Genomic DNA, 18,896 nt, shown 5'->3' on the forward strand with positions numbered 1-18,896 from the left:
AATACAATTGTATTCGACTGGCGTTGCCTAGTGACTAATACTAATAAAACGACTGTTTGTTAGTCAGTCAGGCGGTAAATCAAAATGACCGTTAATATTTGAATTACGCAAATTCGCGGCTTTCTGTGGAAGACAGGAGAAAGCGCGCGCAGATCAGAGGCGCGCTGTATAAGAAGATACATATTCCAGACGCTCTCGGTTTGAAATAAATGCTGTTCTTCACTTTCTGTTGATCTGTGAATCCTGAAAAAACACTGTTAGTCAGTTTCCACACTTCACATATCAGCATATAATTTCTGCGTCATGTGACACATCAAATCAAAATACAGACTGAAAATAGAAAAATACAGAATACAGGGGAAAAAACATTGAATATTGATTCAAATAGAAAACAGTGATTTTAAATTGGAAACAAATATTGTATTTGCTCTTTTTCTACACCTCCAGCAAAACACAGGCAAGAAAAAATTAAGCAGGCCGGCTACAAACGCACACTCCCTGAGACAAACTAGAGAAGTAACACAATAACTTGCATTATTAAATGCATTACACTGCTTTATTGTATGCTGAGATATTACTTGGTTACTGATAAGTACAGGCTTGACTCCCGTTGCACATTAATACAGACAGTATTTGAGGCGCTACTGTAAACTGATTTGTGTCACACCTGTAAGTAGATGCAATTGTCAATCCCAAAAACTGACAGTGTGACCTTATAACATGTTACTGCACCTGTAGTGTATTATTGCATCCATGTCTGGATCATTTCAGCTTTGTGTAACAAAGTGACTGAGGGAAATAAGACTCATTTCATGCCATCATGTTTTTCAGTAATAATTAGGCCTCGTCATTCTGTTAGTGTGATTAAATACCTCACAAACATCAGACACTGATCTGCACATTACAGTCAATTTTAAGTTGTCACAAAGAAACAGTCCAGAGGATTCATTTCTACACAGTTAATAATGTTCGAGAACAGGGGCGTCCAATCCTGCTCCTGGAGGGCCAACATCCCGCACAGTTTAGCTCCAACACACTTGCCTGGAAGTTTCTAGTGAGTCTGAAAACATTCACTGTGTTCAAAATCACCCCCTATACCCTCATTCACTATTCCCTACATTAGTCCACTAATATGGTTCACTTGAAGGAGTGAATGAAAACGAGTGGGTGATTTCAGACACTGAGTGCACTGGAAGGGCTGCCGCTTTTACATAGTTTGAGCTGATTAATAATCATTTGAAACTGAACAAACTGGCAGCTCCAGTAGTGAGATGAAAAGATTTATCTTGAACTCTGTCATGGAAATTATGTATAAACCTTATTTAAACAATTTAATAATCAATTAAAAAGTAATTTATACCTGTATGATATTACGCTGTAGCCACATTGGACCAGCGGTTTGGAAAATGGATGGATGGATGATTGAGCTGCGGGTGCCATCTTCTGGATAGATGCAGGAATTTATTCAGTGCGACCATCACAGTGCATTATGGGTATTATATAGCCACTGAGTGTACATTGGTTGAATACTTTACATTGCAGTGCATTGTGGGATTGAATGAGTGCCCTCAATTACATTCCCTATGGTTACGGACAACACAACAAATAGCTGTTCGCTCAAATAGTGCCCTATTTTACGGTATGGGCAGATTTCAGACACAGCTCTTGATTAGCTGGTTCAGGTGTGTTTAATTATGTTTAGAAATAAACTCTGCAGAGTAGCGGCCCTCCAGGAGCAGGTTTGGGCAACACTGCAAGGTTGTTGTTTTTTTAAACAAAACCTAAAATTAATGACATGATGAAGCTATGATGACTCTGGAGCGGCGTGTTTCTTCTGGTGAGTCTGAAAACCCCATTTAAAAGAGAATCTCTCGCCACAGATGGAGCAGCGGTAAGGTTTCTCTCCTGTATGCATTCGCTCATGGACTTTCATGGCACTTGATCGCGCAAAAGTCTTGTCACAATGTGAGCATTTAAAAGGTTTCTCTCCTGTATGAGTCCTCTTGTGTATTTTTAAGTCACTTGCATTATAAAAACTCTTCCCACAATCACCACAGTGATACGGTCTTTCTCCAGTGTGAACTCTCAGATGAACTTTGTAAGAAAATGGACTAGCAAAGCTCTTCCCGCAGTAGGAGCACAGATACGGTTTCTCTCCAGTGTGAGTCCTCTCATGGGTTTTCCGGTGAGTCAAATGATGGAAACGTTTCTCACAGTGTGAACACTGATACGGTTTGACATCAGAGTGTATTTTTTGGTGTGCCTTCAGAGATTTTGAGTCCTTAAAGGTATTCCCACATTCACTGCACTTGTACGGCCTCTCATTGGTGTGTGCGAGTAGATGGTTCTTCAGATGGGATTCTTGGTTGAAGCTCTTCTCACATTGAGTGCACTGGTACAGCTTTCCCTCCCTGTGGTATTTCTTATGAGTTGAAAGATACCCTTTGGTGCGGAAATACTTGTTACACTCGCTGCATTCGAAAGGTTTTTCACCACTGTGCATCTTCCGTCTATGACGATAGAGACTAGAAGAGGAATTAAAATTCTCTCCACACTGATCACAATGAAACTCTTTCTTCTTGTGCTCTTTTGAATGAAGTCTTTTCTCTTCTGAGGTAGAAAAGCTGATGTCACATATCTTGCAGGTGAAGCTTTTCTGTTCTGTGTGTGTTCTCTCATGTCTCGCTAAATGTCCCTGTGAGCTCAATGTTTTCCCACAGGTTACGCAGGAGAAACTCTTCACTGTCTCTCGCTCTTTGGATGTAGAGGCAGTTTCTCCATCAGAAGATGAACCAGCGTCGTCATCTGAAAGGAACATAATGGGCATAAAATATTGAACTTTTTAAATAACTTCTGGAGTTGAACTATCGCATGCAACTCACAATATGCCATTCTCAGTAGCTGCATTTCCATTACCCTTCAAATTGCGCAAATTGGAATGGCAAATTGAAAATACACCTAATGGAATCAATTTTGCAAAAACTCCCAATTAGATTTTCAGGCAATTCGAAAAAGTAACATTTCACAAAACTACAATGGAAAAGGTTTTTCGCATTTACAGGTCACCTGGTGTACATAAAAGTTGATCATTCTTTAAAGAAGGCGAAGTATGTTTGGACAAAAGACAGGGTTCCAGACTGCGACCATTTTTTGAGAATGTGCGAGTTAAAATTTTATGTGGTCGCATTTGTGCGAGTGCATGGTCATGTAGCCTACTAAGTTAAATTCACACATGAAATGACGGTCGCGCGCGCTCTCTCTCTTCGGAGCCAGGCGGAAGTGTAAACAAGACTTCACCGTCTCCAAACTAGGCGCTGTCTTGCTCTCTCTCCCTCACACATATTAATCAAAATAAATCGACACGGTGGTAAAAGGTCGGAGGACCAAAGTTTCATGTGGAGCAATCGGAGATTTTTTTTTTTTTTCCTGAATTACCGCTGAGCTGGGTGTGAATTATGCTAAATAAGTTGCCTTATCTTCTCTGAAAAGCGTTCCGGACATTCAGCTGACATAAAACAACACTTTAAATAAACGAAAAAAACTAGTAAGTAAGTAAGTAAGTAAAATTTATTTGTATAGCACATTTCACAGATAAAAATCACAAAGTGCTTCACAACAAAAGGAAGAATACACAACACTTATAAATAAATACATTACAGCACATAATCAAAATAAACAGAAGTACACATAAGACCAGCCTAACCACCCTACAGTCTAGTTAAAAGCCTCTTTAAAAAGAAGAGTTTTCAACTGGGTTTTAAAATTTTCCACACAATCCAAGCAGCGTATGGATGGAGGCAAAGCGTTCCACAACCGAGGTGCCACAACTTGAAACGAACGGTCCCCTCTGGTTTTAAAATGTGTAAGGGGGGCAACTAAAAATCTCTGGCCTGTTGATCTCAGACTACGTGAGGACGTACGCAGCTGTATCAGGTCAGAGATGTATGGGGGCGCCTGTCCTTGTAGGGCTCTAAAAGTTAGAACCAAAATTTTAAAGTGCATTCTAAATTTCACTGGTAGCCAATGAAGTGAAGCTAAAATAGGAGTAATATGTGCCCTTTTACGCGTGTGGGTTAAAAGCCTAGCAGCAGAATTTTGGACAGTCTGGAGACGACAAAGATCCTTCTTATTAAGGCAAGTAAAAAGACTGTTACAATAGTCTAAACGAGACGAAATAAAAGCATGAATGATCATCTCCAACTCGGCCTTTGACACCAAGGCTCTTATCTTAGAAATGTTCCTTAATTGAAAGAAACAGTTTTGAATAAGTTGCTTCGAGTGTTTCTCCAGAGACATGGCCGCATCAAAAACAACACCTAAGCTCCTGAGACTCGGCTGAACAGACGAACCTAAGGCACCGATATGTTGTTTTATCTGAGGGATGCTCTATCCAGTGATGAAATGTTTTCTGTGTTGGCAGAAATCTTGGATGTCCATGTCCAGTGCTGGGATAATCACACAACGCGCACGACACGTCCAATTCGCAAACTAATGACTCCTTTGAACCGATTAATTTGAATGAATGGTTAAAACAACTGATCTGTCCAACAGTGAACTTTTTTGAAAAGCATATGACTACATTTTTCCACACAGTGCTATCAAGAATCGATAAGAGAATCGTTAAAGAATCGGATCGATAAGCAGAATCATCAGTGGCACTGATATTGATAAAATCTTATCAATTCCCATCCCTATGTGAAGACAGTAAAATTATAATCAAACATTAAAGAACATACATTATGTACACATACATTTTTTTTAGTTTTTTTGAGAGTTAAAAGATTAAAACATTTTGCTAACATGAGGTCTTGTGTCACTGTCAGTCTTTTTACATCAGTGCAAAACTAGGGTATGCAGATTAAGACCACTATTCATCAGCATGCATTGATTAATCCCATGGCATGTAGCAAAAAAAAAAAAAAGGTGCGACCAAATCATATGCTGGTGCGACCAACTGAGAAAGTTGGTAGCACCAGTGCAACCAGTGGAAAAGTTAGTCTGGAGCCCTGAAAGACGAGACAGAGTTCTTCATTAAACTTCATTAAAAAGTATCACGGGAATACTGGATTCTGCACAACAAAGAAATGCCACAATTAGGGCTGAACGATTAATTGCATTTGCGATAAAATCGCAATATGATGAAACGTGATTTTTTTAACTGCAAAAGCAGCGATTACACTCACGTGACACGCGAGAGAAAAGCAGTCTGCAGATGTAGCTTGGCACGCTACGCATATAGGCCTGGCATACAGGAAAGAACACTTTGTTTAATTTATGTGATATTATGTTATAATATATATATAATTAATGTATAATGATATATTATGTTATAGATTCTCTCCCCAAAGATTCTGGATCGATTCAGAGAATTTCAGAATCGAGTCTGAGTTTAGTTTTTAAACACAGATGTGTGATCATGACGCTGCGTGTGCTTTAGAAATAACCGAATTCTGCTTGCTTCTAATTTCTCTCTCTCTCTCTCTCTCTCTCTCTCTCTCTCTCTCTCACACACACACACGACACCGCTCGAACCTTCCGAAAAATAATCTTTCATAAAGTTTGGAAAGGTTTAAGCGAATTACAAGGACATTCACGGGCTTTATCGCACAGGTTATGCCACTTTGCTTGTCTCGTCCGCCAGAATTTTCCTCACAAATGCTCTACTAAGGCAACATTTATGTCTTTTGGAATGCAGTTGGCTTATATATTAAAAATATGAAAATCACAGAGAAGACTGCTTTCAATTTAAAATACTCACGCGCGCTTTGTGAAGAGCGCATGCGGCTGTGAGCGACTCATTGGTTAAATGTACTTGCATCTCAAAATGCTTTTATGAGACGAAATTAATGTAAACACGGTCAGTTATATCTTAAACCAACAGGACAAACCACATCTTATATTTCAAAAGAGATCTGTGCATTAGTGTGAATGCAGCTTATCGTATCTAAACTGAGAAATAAAATCACTCACAGCTCTTGAATGGAAAGCGTTCAGACAGCCTACTTATAAATACTGAAAGCACTCTTTGTGTATTGCTTGTTGTAATATGTTTTTTGTTCCTCTTTGTCATTTACTAGCTTTTATATTTTGAAGCTATATTAGTTTATATAGCCTATTTAAAATTCTTAACATGTAACGTTTTTTTAAGAATTATTTAAAAAAATATGTATAATTACACATGTAATTAAATAAAGATTTTAAGTGTTATTAATAAGATTAATTAAGAAAAAAAGTAAATCATGAGGTGCCTAAAGATTCCCATCCCTACTATACAATGATTTATAACTTATCTTTGACGAATAATACAGAAGATAAAGAACTTAAAAAGTAATCGCATATTAAATCGCAATAAAAAAAAAAAAAAAAATCGCAATTAGATTATTTTCAAAAATTGTTCAGCCCTAGCCACAATTAAGACCTTGATGCAGATAAGAGGAAGAAACACCTCATGCGTGGACTCTAACAAGTATTAGAGGCTTTTCTTGCCATCAATGCTTGGATAACACGCCTACGTCTCCTTCGGTTAATAATAATGGCTAGTGCGGTGGCTGAGATATACATAAACCTACCAACATCCGTTGCAATGATTTTTAAATGACTTATCGTCAAAATTTTTTAGTTGCTTTACATGGGTTAATGGAAACGCTGTCATAATAGTTTCGCTATAGTTTTTTATTGACATTTAGAAAATATTGCAAAAATGTTGTGCAAATCTGTAATGGAATCGTGGCTAGTGTCTCAAATTGGCAGAATTCACAGAAAAATGCTGCTCCACATGAATTTAGGTCAGAACGTAGATAAGATTTTAACAATTTATTATTATTTATAAAAACATAAATTAAATTCAACATATCTGGTCACAAAAGGAAGAAACATACCTGAAGGAACAAAGTAATCATCATCCTCATTCTGATCTTCATCCTCCTCCTCCTCATGGCTCTGTTGTTGTTCCTCTGCTGTGGTTTCTTCTCCTCGTCTCTCTATCAGGTTCCTGCAGTCCTCCAGTGTGACGGAGCACATCTTCATCTGCTGTTCTCCAGCGTTACAGTCAGAGGTTTGATCAGTGGATCCATGATCCTGAGCGTCAGTATAACACAGTAAAGTGAGGCTGAGCTCTGAGTCCTGTGTGTCTCTGGATCTCCAGACTGAATCCTGAGCTTCTGTCCCATCAGTCACACACACTGAAACCTTCTCCAGATCCTGACAAAACAGATAAACAAAGAACAACCTGTTGATATTAGCCTCATTACTCAGCAGTTATCTCTAGTGGTTATACTGGTTATTTGTTAGCATATTTTGCTGCTGGCTTAAAGGTATAGTGGAGGATCTTTCCGAATTTTAAATAAGACCTCGCCCTCTCCACTTTTTGAACAAGTTTGATTGATTCACCAGAATGATTGACAATTAGGAGGACCAATAGTATTGTTGATCCACCCGGAAGTAAAAAATCCTCCACTATACCTTTAACTTGAGATGTGCATAAGAAGTGAGCAGAGATTTAAGGACTTGAGACTTGCTTGACTAAATTAAGAAAATGACTCGACTTGACTTTGACTTGAGATCCAACGACTCGAGACTTGACTTGACTTGAACTGTATGACTCGAGAATGACTTGATATACATTTTTATATAAATCATCGCAACATCAGTTGATGAACAAAATGAAAGCAACGGAACCATTGACGCCAGTCATCAGATTCTGCGCGATTGCGTGACGCTGCACAAGCCCAGAAAAAACACATCGCGGTGAGCGCGCTAAATACAAAAACATCTCCCAGCTTCTTTTTGGATATAAACACTAGAAATTGACCATATTCATACAAGAAGATTTGCTGTACGCATAATAACAGGCAAGGGATATCGGACGACCATCACAACCTCGAACAGTCGAACTTCATTCACCACGTCTAAAAGTAAGCTATGGCTTAAAACCTTTTTGTTATAGTTAATTTGACTATCATTAAATCTAGAGAGAATATTGGTCAAAACAGCATGCCTCTTTATACACAATTATGTTTTCAAATGTAGCTTAATGTTGTCAATATTCAAATGATAATTAATGATGGCATATGTTTTGTATAACATTTGCCACATTTCTTTCAAATCATGCTTTAAAGCCAAATATGTCGTTCTTTCCAATGACGAAAAACAACATAGAAAACTGTTAATGTTTTGTCGTGTTTTATGTTTCTCTTAAAGCAGGGTTGGATGTTATCAGGGGGTTGGGGGCAAAATGCCAGCAGAATTAATATAAAAATTGCCCTAGTATGAGTTATTTTTATAATTATAACATATGATATTAAAAAATATTTCCAGAATATTGGAGCGATTGCAAATGTGATAATGATTTTATAAAACAGTTCAGTAAACAAAGAGTGAATATTGTGATGTGACATTTTAGACATAATATTCCAAATATTCTCAGTTTTTGCTCTATTTCTCCAATGACAATAGTTCCAAACAAGCCACAGAAAGAGTTATGCGTATTTGTGATTCAGTGACCTAGTTGCTTAGTTCCAGAACGAATCTGCCGTTTTGAACAAATCAGTTGAATGAATGCTTCTATGACTCGTACATTAAGACAGTGATTTGGCGCCACCTATTGGCGGTTTAACTTCATAATTAAAAATATATAATTTATTATTTTTTAGCATCTAATTTTTTCTATATTAATTATAAATCATTAATCTCATAACATTATTTATGGTGTTGTAATTGCAGTTTAAATGCATGGTTAGAAAAATAAATGGTGAGAACATAGTTAGAAAAAAATGCCCCTGGAAATCAATTTCAGGGGTCAAATATTGGCTCTTAATGGGAAAGTTAATGTCTGCCGGTGATATTCCATAAAAAATATATATATAAGCAAAGAACATATGACATTTACTATGAAACCAATATTATTAATGCATCACACTTGTGAATTTACCTTCAAATGTTATATCTTCAAAACATTTTGTATCATTGTTATTATAATAATAATAATTCCAAATTTTGATAATCATAAATGCATGCTAATAAATTATATGAAAATTACGATATAAATGTATAAGAAGGGTAATAATTTTTGAGGGAAAAATAAATAAGTTTGAGGCCAATATAAACTACTTTTTTCTGTTTGGTATTGTAACTTGACTTCGACTTGACTTGACCCTTAGCAGGACTCGACTTGACTTGCTTGAAGTGAACCACTGACTTGACTTGACTTGACCTGACTTGACTTGGTTGTGTGCACTGCGACTTAGACTTGCTTGAGACTTGATGGTAGGGACTTGAGACTTACTTGTGACTTGAACATGTGTGACTTACTCCCACCTCTGGCTAACAAAACTTTGGTTTGATTGAGCTGAAGGATGAAATGATGAGCTGCTCAAACCTCTCTGTTGGGGTTGTCTCCTCTTTCTCTCAGCTTTGCCTCCAGTGACGCCACCTCTTTCTTCAGCTGACAGATTTCAGTGATGAAATCCTCAATATCCAGCATGGACAGATCAGTTCCTACTGATTTACAGCAGATCACATCCATCTGCGCTCTCATGGTCAACATCTGAAGACAAACACATCATGAGCAGAACTATAGAAAATAACATCTTATGTTGGAGAATACTCAGAAATATTTATTTCGGATGTAAATTTGTGTTTATGTTTATTTTCAAATAAAAACCAGCACAGAGCAAGAATATTATAAATATAAGATTTTATAAATAGAAATGTTATAATATGATATAATTAAATGCATTCAGATATAAAACAACATGGTATTGTCAGATTACTCATTTCTACCGCAACTGTTTAAACTTTAACCATTGTGTTTATACTAAGTATTGTTTACTAGAAATATCATGTTTAAAACATGGTCACTGTAGTAAAACTATAGGACATTTGTTATGGTTACTTTTCATACGGCGAGCGAGCGAGGAAAAGCGTCATGTGAGATAAAAGACAGGAAAAATAACAACTAGTACATTAACAGCTAAAACACATAAATAATGTAAAACAGTCACACTTACCATCTGCTCCAGTCTTTCTTTCTTCAGTGGTTTTACGAGTACACTAAACTAAAACAGCGCCAACTACAGTGCTAGCGATGGAGTTAGAAGAGAAGAAATGAACTGAAGGTTCGGCTGAGTGGGGAGCGCCTCACAAAACTATTGATTTTTACATGAATTATTACATGAAGACATCGATAATAAACGAATGTTATCAGTCAGCCGGTAAATCAAAATGACCGTTAATTTTTTGAATTATGCGAGTTCGCGGCTTTCTGTAGAGAAAGCGCGCGCAGTAGTGCAGTAGCGCGTATAATATTGAAGTTAAAATACCACCACTGAGATATCGATCCAATAATAGTCTACTGTACGTTTGAGTTAATTGTCGTTTTATCATTCTCAGGTAGTATAGAAAGTGTAAGTTGATTTGAACACTGACACAACCAACCAACTCTTCTGTCTTGACATGTCCACAAAAACTTCACCATGAAATAGATCAATATCGATGTCATGTGTGTTCATATGACCACCTGATGGCGATATATTAAAAGCTGTACAATCAGCTGAACATCAGATATAAAACCCAGCTGGACCCAAAGAAAAGATACAGAAATAAGCATTAAAACATTGGACAGAATAAGCAACAGCTCAGTCTGTTCTGTAGGAGATTTTGACTGACACATGAGAAATGACCTGAAGTATTTGCCCTAATAGTGTTTGAACCGCTGGGTCACAGTAATACCATTATGTCTGGTCACTTCCTGCCCCAAAGGTCATGTCAACATTATCTGTTTCTCTTTCTTTTTTAATTTTTATTTTCCCATACAAACATTATTTCAAACAAGTTATGACACAATAGTTAACAAGAGAAATTATGTAAAATAACCTAATTAACCTGTTGAAAATCTTCCTATAAGAAATGGAAAAGGAGAAAGAAAAAATAAAGAAATAGAGAGAGGGGATTAAAGATTAAGATTAAAAGCATGAAGATAAAGACCAAACCGTTTTAAGAAAGAATATTAAACATGGTACAAATGTGGCTTTCTTGTGTATTTACATTTATGGCTATCCAACTTACCAATAAATAAAATTATATTTATACAAAAACTTGCTTTGAGTAGATTCTTGTCGTAAAAACAAAACAAAAAGAATGTGTCTAGAAAAAATCATGACACATTTTGGACAATCAAGGCATTAACATTCCTCCAGATAACGACACTCCCAAAACAAGTGGCCTACAGTTGCAGACCAAACTTCACAAAGAGAGAGATGTGTCGATATTACTATTAAACTATTCAGTTATTTACTAGATACTGGAAATTGGCATCTTAAAACAAAATCAGGGTAGTTGAAAACCATCATTATCAAACAGCTGGCTTTGGTAAATTATGCTTGTAAATAAGCAAGCCAAAAGCATTTGTTGATGATAATTGGAAAGTTTAATAGGAAGTTTACTTACAAAAAAATTGCACATTAAAAGGAAATATATACATTACACTCCAAATTAAATACTGATATTGGAGGAAGCATTTCAGAAATTCATTTTAAAGAAATTATATAGGGAGTCAAAATCAATCAAATTTATCGCCCTAACTGATTTTCTAATATTTATTATCTAGTTATTTTTCAACTTGCAAGTGGATTTATCCACTAATAAGGACTGAGCAGCACAGGACAACCTGGAGAAGCCTTCTGCTTTAGTAACTCTTTCTCTCTTTCTCTTTTACCTCATATCTCATCTCTGTTCTTATGTGAGAAGCTCCGCCCACTGAACCACAAGCCCCGCCCCTCAGATATGATACTGGCAGCGCTTTCTGCTGATTTGTGCATTTATTTGTTTACTGCACATGAAACCGTTGAAGGCCTTGCATTGATTATCTGATATTCCCCCTCTCACAAAGACACACAAACAAAGAGAGCATACAAACTGCTAAACTGCTGGAACGGAAACATCTGCTCATCTCAGGCTCCGCCCACTCAGCGCTCTAAGAGAAATAAAGGCCTCATGTCTAACGTTTGTCTTTAAGCTTTTATGTGCCAACGCTTTTTGTAACATAAATATTTACTGCATTAGTCCGGTCATTCACACACACACACACACACTCTGACACACACACACACACACACACACACTCACTCACTCACTCTCACACTCACACTCATTCACTCACTCTCTCTCTCACACACACACACACACACACACACTCTGACACACACACACACACACACACACACACACACTCACACACACACTCACTCACTCACTCACTCTCACACTCACACTCATTCACTCACTCTCTCACACACACACACTCACACACACACACATTCACAAACACACACACACAAACAAACACTCACACACATTCACTCACAAACACACACACACACACACACACATTCTCTCTCTCTGTCTCCTTCAGTTGTCGTGGACTAATGGGAATTAAAGTTGTATTTCCTCCACACACACACACACACACACACACACACACACACACACACACACATTCTCTCTCTCTGTCTCCTTTAGTTGTCGTGGACTAATGGGAATTAAAGTTGTATTTCCTCCACACACACACACTCACACACACACTCAGTTTGCGGGGTCATGGGAAAGGTCAGGAAAAGAGACACAGAATTTCAACTTATTTTAAATAATTATTAAATCACTTACTTGACTTGACAGTGTGTGTGTGTGTGTGTGTGTGTGTGTGTGTGTGTGAGAGAGAGAGAGAGAGAGAGAGAGAGAGAGAGAGAGAGAGAGAGAAAGACTAAACACACTCAGGAAATGGTAAGCCAGAAGACCCTGAAGCTTTCAGCTGGAGTTTTGTTCTCATTTTGTAAAGCTTTTGTTTCACAATCTTCAGTCTTCAATGTACAAAGTTCACACAATACTGACTGTTTTCATCTTCAACACTGCATCTACTGGTTTAGCATTTACAAACAGAGACGTGTTTGTTTCACCTTCTTTTTATTTACTCATTTCATAGTTTGTCCTCATCTGTTTGAGATTCATTACAAACATTGAAAATGCGTTGGCAATACACTGTAACATTTGTCATGTCAATAGAGTTCATTGAACTTAAATGAGTGCGGTCAGCACCCTCTATTTTACATGAACAACTAGAAAACAAAACTGCTAATTGTATTGGCTTTCTAAAGTATTTCAGAGGAGAAAATAAGAAACATGCTTTCAAAAATGATATAAGAAGCGAAGGCTTTCGCTGTCGACTGATAATAGACCACATCTAAACCACACAGAGATTTTTTTCTTTTTTTCACTTTTTTTACACTGCACATTAGCAGATAGATCAGCGCACATGCAACTCATAATGCATGCTGACACGAACACTCACCGATGCATTCACATAAACACAACACAATTAATCACTAAAACTAGCACATATATTTTTTGAAAAGTTCGCATGCTACTTGAACGCTCACCGAGGCATTTTGACTGGCTGTTGCCGTAGTTACTGTAACCCGGGTCACATTCGCAGGTGTAGCCGCCTGGATGATTTCTGCACACTGCATTTGTGCCGCAAACATCTGGATCTTTATTACACTCATCAATGTCTGTGTGAGAGAGAGAGAAGACCGGATTATATAACGCTTTAAAACTCCATAATGAATATAGTTCATGAAATTATATTCTAGGCCTATTTATTTATGGATTTAAAAACCATTGGTGCATTCAGATTTCTTTTCAAGACACTCATTGATATCTGTTGGGGAAACAGTTGGTATTAATCATAGTGTTTTAATCATAGTAGTGGACTATTTTATCCCATAACCCTTTGTGGCGAGGGAGGCGTGGTTTTGCGAAGTCTGTAGCGGGAGAGAGAGGAGGGGGCAGAGCGGTGAGTAAGTAGGTCAAGTGCAGATGATGAACACCTGTGTCTGATTGCAGTAATTGGCGTGGAGAGACCGGATATAAACCAGCGCAAACGAGAGAGAGGGAGAGAGAGCTGGACTGGGACCTCGTGTGCTGCTGCTGAGAGGAGATCGTCTAAAGAGACTTTGAAATATTGTTTTGTGTATGCTGTGCTTGTCACGGTGAACGCACCTTTATTTTGTTCTGAGTATATGAGAAATAAAACGGGAGTCCCAGTCACGCCGACCCCTGTCGTCTTCCTTCCCACACTTACAAATACTGAACCTCATCACACTGGTGCCGAAGCCCGGGAAGGAAGATCACAGCCGCCATGCAGACTCCGCCAGGCACGCCGTTTGCGGACATAATCCAATCGCTCGCTGGTCTTCATCAGGAACATCATCAACATCTGCTGGCCATAAAAGAGGAGCAAGACAAACGTTTTGAAGCACTTCTCCGGGGCCAGCATGAAGACCGCAAGCTGTTCCGGAGCTGGATAGACGGGGAGGTTCGGGCTGTCCCCGCACCATCTAAAGACTCGTCCTCGCCGATGCCTCTCAACAAAATGGGTCCTCAGGATGACCCAGAGGCATTCATTGATCTCTTTGAGAGGTCAGCCGAGGACCGGGGATGGCCCTCGACTGACTGGCCAATTATACCTTATACCTCTGTTATCCGGAGAAGCACAGGTAGCTGCACACCAACTGCCAGTCCAGAATCTCCTGGTCTATCGGGATCTCAAGCGTGCCATTCTTCAGCAGGTCGGTCGGACCCCGGAACAACATCGCCAGAGGTTCAGGACGCTGAGCCTCGAAGAGTCCGGCCAGCCCTTCATCATGGCACAACAGCTCCGGGACTCCTGCCGCAAATGGCTGATGGCCGACGAAAGCGACGTCGAGGAAATCATCGATCGAGTGGTACTGGAGCAGTTCGTGTCACGGCTGCCACGGAAGACCGCACAATGGGTCCAGTGCCACCGCCCGACGTCGCTGAACCAGGCCATCCAGCTGGCGGAGGACCAAATGGTGGCGTGTCCAGGGGTCGGCGAACCCTTACCATCTGCTTCTCTTCCTCTCTCTCTCTCTAACCCCTCCCTCTAAGCCTCTTCGCCTTCCCAGGTTTCGCGGGGGCTTGCCGCCAAAGCCAGCGCCGAGATGGAGGTCGGGGAGTCCAGCGGAGCCAGGGGAGGAGGCTCGACTATGGGGGGCTTCACTCCACCAGCTGCGTTACCGCTCTCTCCACATCAATCCCTTGACCCGCTTCCTGCCACTAGAGCGGCGGGGAAGTCCGGGACGGCTTGTTGGCACTGCGGGGACCCGGGTCACTTTATTGATCGGTGTCCAGTGATGGAGGTGGGGACGCTGATCCGGGTCCCCGACGCGCCACAGGCTGACCCCGATCAAGCTGGCCTGTACCAAATACCCGTGAGTATAAAGGGGGGTACTTTTCAGGCTTTGGTGGATTCAGGCTGTAACCAAACCTCCATACATCAAAGCCTGATTCAACCTAGGGCATTGGATAATAGCCGCATGGTTAAGGTACGGTGTGTACACGGGGATGTGGTGAATTATCCGATATTGCCCGTGGAGATTCAATTTAGGGGACAAAAACAGTGGAGGTGGCGATTAATTCGCACCTCCGGCATCCGCTAATTTTGGGGACCAGTTGGCCAGCATTCAATGAACTATTGGGGTATTTATGTGCGGATGCTTCTTGGGAAAAGAAAGGTGAAAGGAAGGTAGTGGTTGCTCAGTTGGGAGAAGCTGAACTGGAACCTCTGGGTACTGATTCAGGGGAACAGAGCGCTCTGGAAAGAACCATCCTTACAGAGTGCGATGATTTTCCCCTGGAGCAGTCCCAGGACGACTCGCTGAAACATGCATTTGATCAGGTTCGCTCTATCGACGGCCAGCTTCTCAACAATAACCAACCGCTCTCCTATCCTTATTTTACAATTTTAAAGGATAAGTTGTATCGGGTGACCCAAGACGCCCAGTCAAAACAGGATACAACTCAGTTGTTAGTACCCAAAAGCCGCCGGGAAATGCTTTTCCAGACGGCTCACTGTAATCCGATGGCCGGGCATTTAGGACAAACAGCGACACTAAACCGTTTCATGGCCCGATTCTTCTGGCCGGGCATTCACGAGAATGTGCGCAAGTGGTGTGTGTCTTGCCGTGAATGTCAGTTGGTAAATCCACCGGCCAACCCAAAAGAACCTTTGTGCCCCCTTCCTTTAATGCAGGTCCCCTTTGAACGAATTGGTATGGACCTCATCGGGCCATTAGAACGGTCGGCACGGGGCCACCGCTTTGCGTTAGTCCTGGTGGATTACGCAATGCGGTATCCCGAAGCAGTACCGCTCCGCAGTATTTCCGCTAAAAGCGCTGCGGGCGCTCTGTTTCAACTAATCTCCTGGAAATCCCGAAAGAGATTCTCACCGATCAAGGCACAGCGTTTATGTCACGAACCATTCGCAAACTTTATGAATTATTGGGCATTAAATCGATTCGTACCAGTGTCTATCACCCACAAACAGACGGCTTGGTCGAACGATTTAACCGCACGTTGAAAACCATGATTCGAAAGTTCGTACAGGAAGACGCCAGAAATTGGGATAAATGGTTAGAACCCCTCTTGATCGCTGTACGGGAGGTCCCCCAAGCCTCCACCGGGTTTTCCCCCTTTGAGCTTCTCTATGGACGTCAGCCCCGGGGGGTGTTGGATGTCCTTAGAGAAATTTGGGAGGATGGACCTTCAACCAGTAAAAACGAAATTCAGTATGTCCTGGACCTGAGAACAAAACTCCACACTTTGGGGCAGCTGTCAATGGAGAATTTGTTACAGGCTCAGGACAAACAAAGTCAGCTGTACAACAGGGGGGCTAGACTGTGTCAATTTGCACCGGGAGATAAAGTGCTTGTATTACTCCCGACTTCTAGTTCAAAATTACTCGCCAAGTGGCAAGGTCCCTTTGAGGTCACACGGCGAATTGGGGATCTCAACTATGAGGTAGTACGAACAGATAGGGGCAGGGCACATCAAATTTACCACCTCAACCTTCTTAAAAAATGGTCTGAGGTGGAATCAGTGATGTTGGCGATGGTGGTGAGCGGAGAGGAGGATCTCGGTCCAGAGGCGAGCTTAAAAACTCAATCCCTCGCCCTGGCCCCTGGTGGAGACCACCTCTCACCGTCCCAACTCACTGATGTACAGAATTTACAAGCTGAATTTGCTGATGTGTTTTCGCCCCTGCCTGGTCGAACGGACCTCATTCAGCACCACGTTGAGACGGAGCCGGGCGTGGTAGTTCGCAGTCGGCCGTATCGCCTGCCAGAACACAAAAAAAAGGTGGTGCAGAGTGAATTAGATGCAATGCTAGAATTGGGAGTAATAGAAGAATCTAACAGTGACTGGGCGAGCCCGATAGTTTTAGTTCCTAAAACGGACGGCTCGGTCCGGTTCTGTGTAGATTACAGGAAGGTGAATGCTGTGTCGAAATTCGACGCTTATCCAATGCCAAGGGTTGACGAATTGCTTGATCGGCTGGGTACTGCTCGTTTTTATCCGACACTGGACTTAACAAAGGGATATTGGCAGATCCCCTTATCTCCCATGTCCAGAGAAAAGACAGCTTTCACCACGCCGTTTGGATTACACCAATTTGTCACCCTTCCTTTCGGTTTGTTCGGGGATCCAGCAACATTTCAGCGTCTGATGGACAGGATTCTCCGACCGCATGCTGCATATGCCGCTGCCTACTTGGATGATATCATCATCTATAGTGGTGACTGGCAGCGTCATATGCAGCAGGTGCGGGCTGTCCTGAAGACGTTGAGAAGGGCTGGACTCACAGCCAACCCGAAGAAGTGTGCGGTTGGGCGGGTGGAAGTTAGATATCTGGGCTTCCACTTGGGTCATGGTCAAGTGCGTCCCCAAATTGATAAGACGGCAGCAGTTGCGACTTGTCCAAGACCAAAGACCAAAAAGGAGGTTAGACAGTTCCTGGGGCTGGCGGGATATTACAGAAGGTTTGTACCTAATTTTTCGGACCTCGCCAGCCCGGCGAGGCGGACCGCTCTTACATGCCCCTGACTTTTCTCTCCCTTTTATTCTACAGACAGATGCTTCGGACAGAGGGATGGGCGCGGTCCTGTCCCAGGAGGTAGAGGGTACATCAGTGGAAAGCTCTCGAAGAGAGAGACGATGTACAGCACCATAGAGAAGGAATGTTTGGCCATCAGGTGGGCCGTTCTCACCCTCCGCTATTATCTCCTGGGACGAGAGTTCACCCTCTGTTCGGACCACGCTCCCCTGTAGTGGCTCCACCGCATGAAGGATACCAACGCGCGGATCACCCGTTGGTATCTAGCTTTACAGCCTTTTAAATTTCAGGTGATCCACAGGCCGGGTGTACAGATGGCTGTGGCCGACTTCCTCTCCAGGAGGGGGGGGGGGAGGCTGCAGGCCGGATGGCTCCCCGGCCTGAGTCGGGCGGTGGGGGTATGTGGCGAGGGGGGCGTGGTTTTGCGAAGTCTGTAGCGGGAGAGAGAGGAGGGGGCAGAGCGGTGAGTAAGTAGGTCAAGTGCAGATGATGAACACCTGTGTCTGATTGCAGTAATTGGCGTGGAGAGACCGGATATAAACCAGCGCAAACGAGAGAGAGGGAGAGAGAGCTGGACTGGGACCTCGTGTGCTGCTGCTGAGAGGAGATCGTCTAAAGAGACTTTGAAATAGTGTTTTGTGTATGCTGTGCTTGTCACGGTGAACGCGCTGTGTGCGCACCTTTATTTTGTTCTGAGTATATGAGAAATAAAACGGGAGTCCCAGTCATGCCGACCCCTGTCTTCTTCCTTCCCACACTTACAAATACTGAACCTCATCACACCCTTACGAAAAGAAAATACATTTCCATATATTTTTGATCAATATATTAAATGGTTTAAATATATTGAAAAATATATGGAATAATATATTATTATATTACAATATATTGAATAATATATAAGGAATTGCTGCTTTTCATATTATTAAAA

At 41.2% G+C, this 18,896-nt stretch overlaps 2 protein-coding genes across 2 annotated transcripts in view; both read right to left on the bottom strand.

Moving 5' to 3' along the window:
* Positions 1-268: 268 nt before the first annotated feature.
* LOC307154512 (uncharacterized protein) lies at positions 269-10,054 on the bottom strand. Its single transcript, XM_079864520.1, has 4 exons — positions 10,008-10,054; positions 9,377-9,544; positions 6,879-7,200; positions 269-2,805 (listed from the first exon to the last, which is right to left on the bottom strand). The coding sequence occupies exons 1-4, from the start codon at positions 10,008-10,010 to the stop codon at positions 1,805-1,807; spliced, it is 1,494 nt and encodes a 497-aa protein (XP_079720646.1). The 5' UTR covers positions 10,011-10,054; the 3' UTR covers positions 269-1,804.
* Positions 10,055-11,775: 1,721 nt separating this feature from the next.
* The window catches only part of LOC307154786 (uncharacterized protein), a gene marked incomplete at its 3' end in the record, with an annotated part of 31,114 nt that continues 23,993 nt past the window's right edge, over positions 11,776-18,896 (bottom strand). Inside the window, exons 7-8 of the mRNA XM_079864870.1 lie at positions 13,431-13,562; positions 11,776-11,876 (exon numbers count right to left, since the gene is read on the bottom strand). Coding sequence (XP_079720996.1) covers positions 11,776-11,876; positions 13,431-13,562 — 233 coding nt within the window. The remainder of the gene's footprint in view (positions 11,877-13,430; positions 13,563-18,896) is intronic.

Source organism: Squalius cephalus (genome assembly GCF_949319135.1).
Source record: "Squalius cephalus genome assembly, chromosome: 2".
In the NCBI taxonomy this organism is placed as follows: domain Eukaryota; kingdom Metazoa; phylum Chordata; class Actinopteri; order Cypriniformes; family Leuciscidae; genus Squalius; species Squalius cephalus.

Coding starts and splice junctions, on each gene's coding strand:
- LOC307154512 (XM_079864520.1), bottom strand. Junction 7,201..9,376: donor GAGACAACCCCAACAGAGAG/GTTTGAGCAGCT, acceptor CTGTTTTGTCAG/GATCTGGAGAAGGTTTCAGT. Junction 2,806..6,878: donor TGATTACTTTGTTCCTTCAG/GTATGTTTCTTC, acceptor TGTTCCTTTCAG/ATGACGACGCTGGTTCATCT.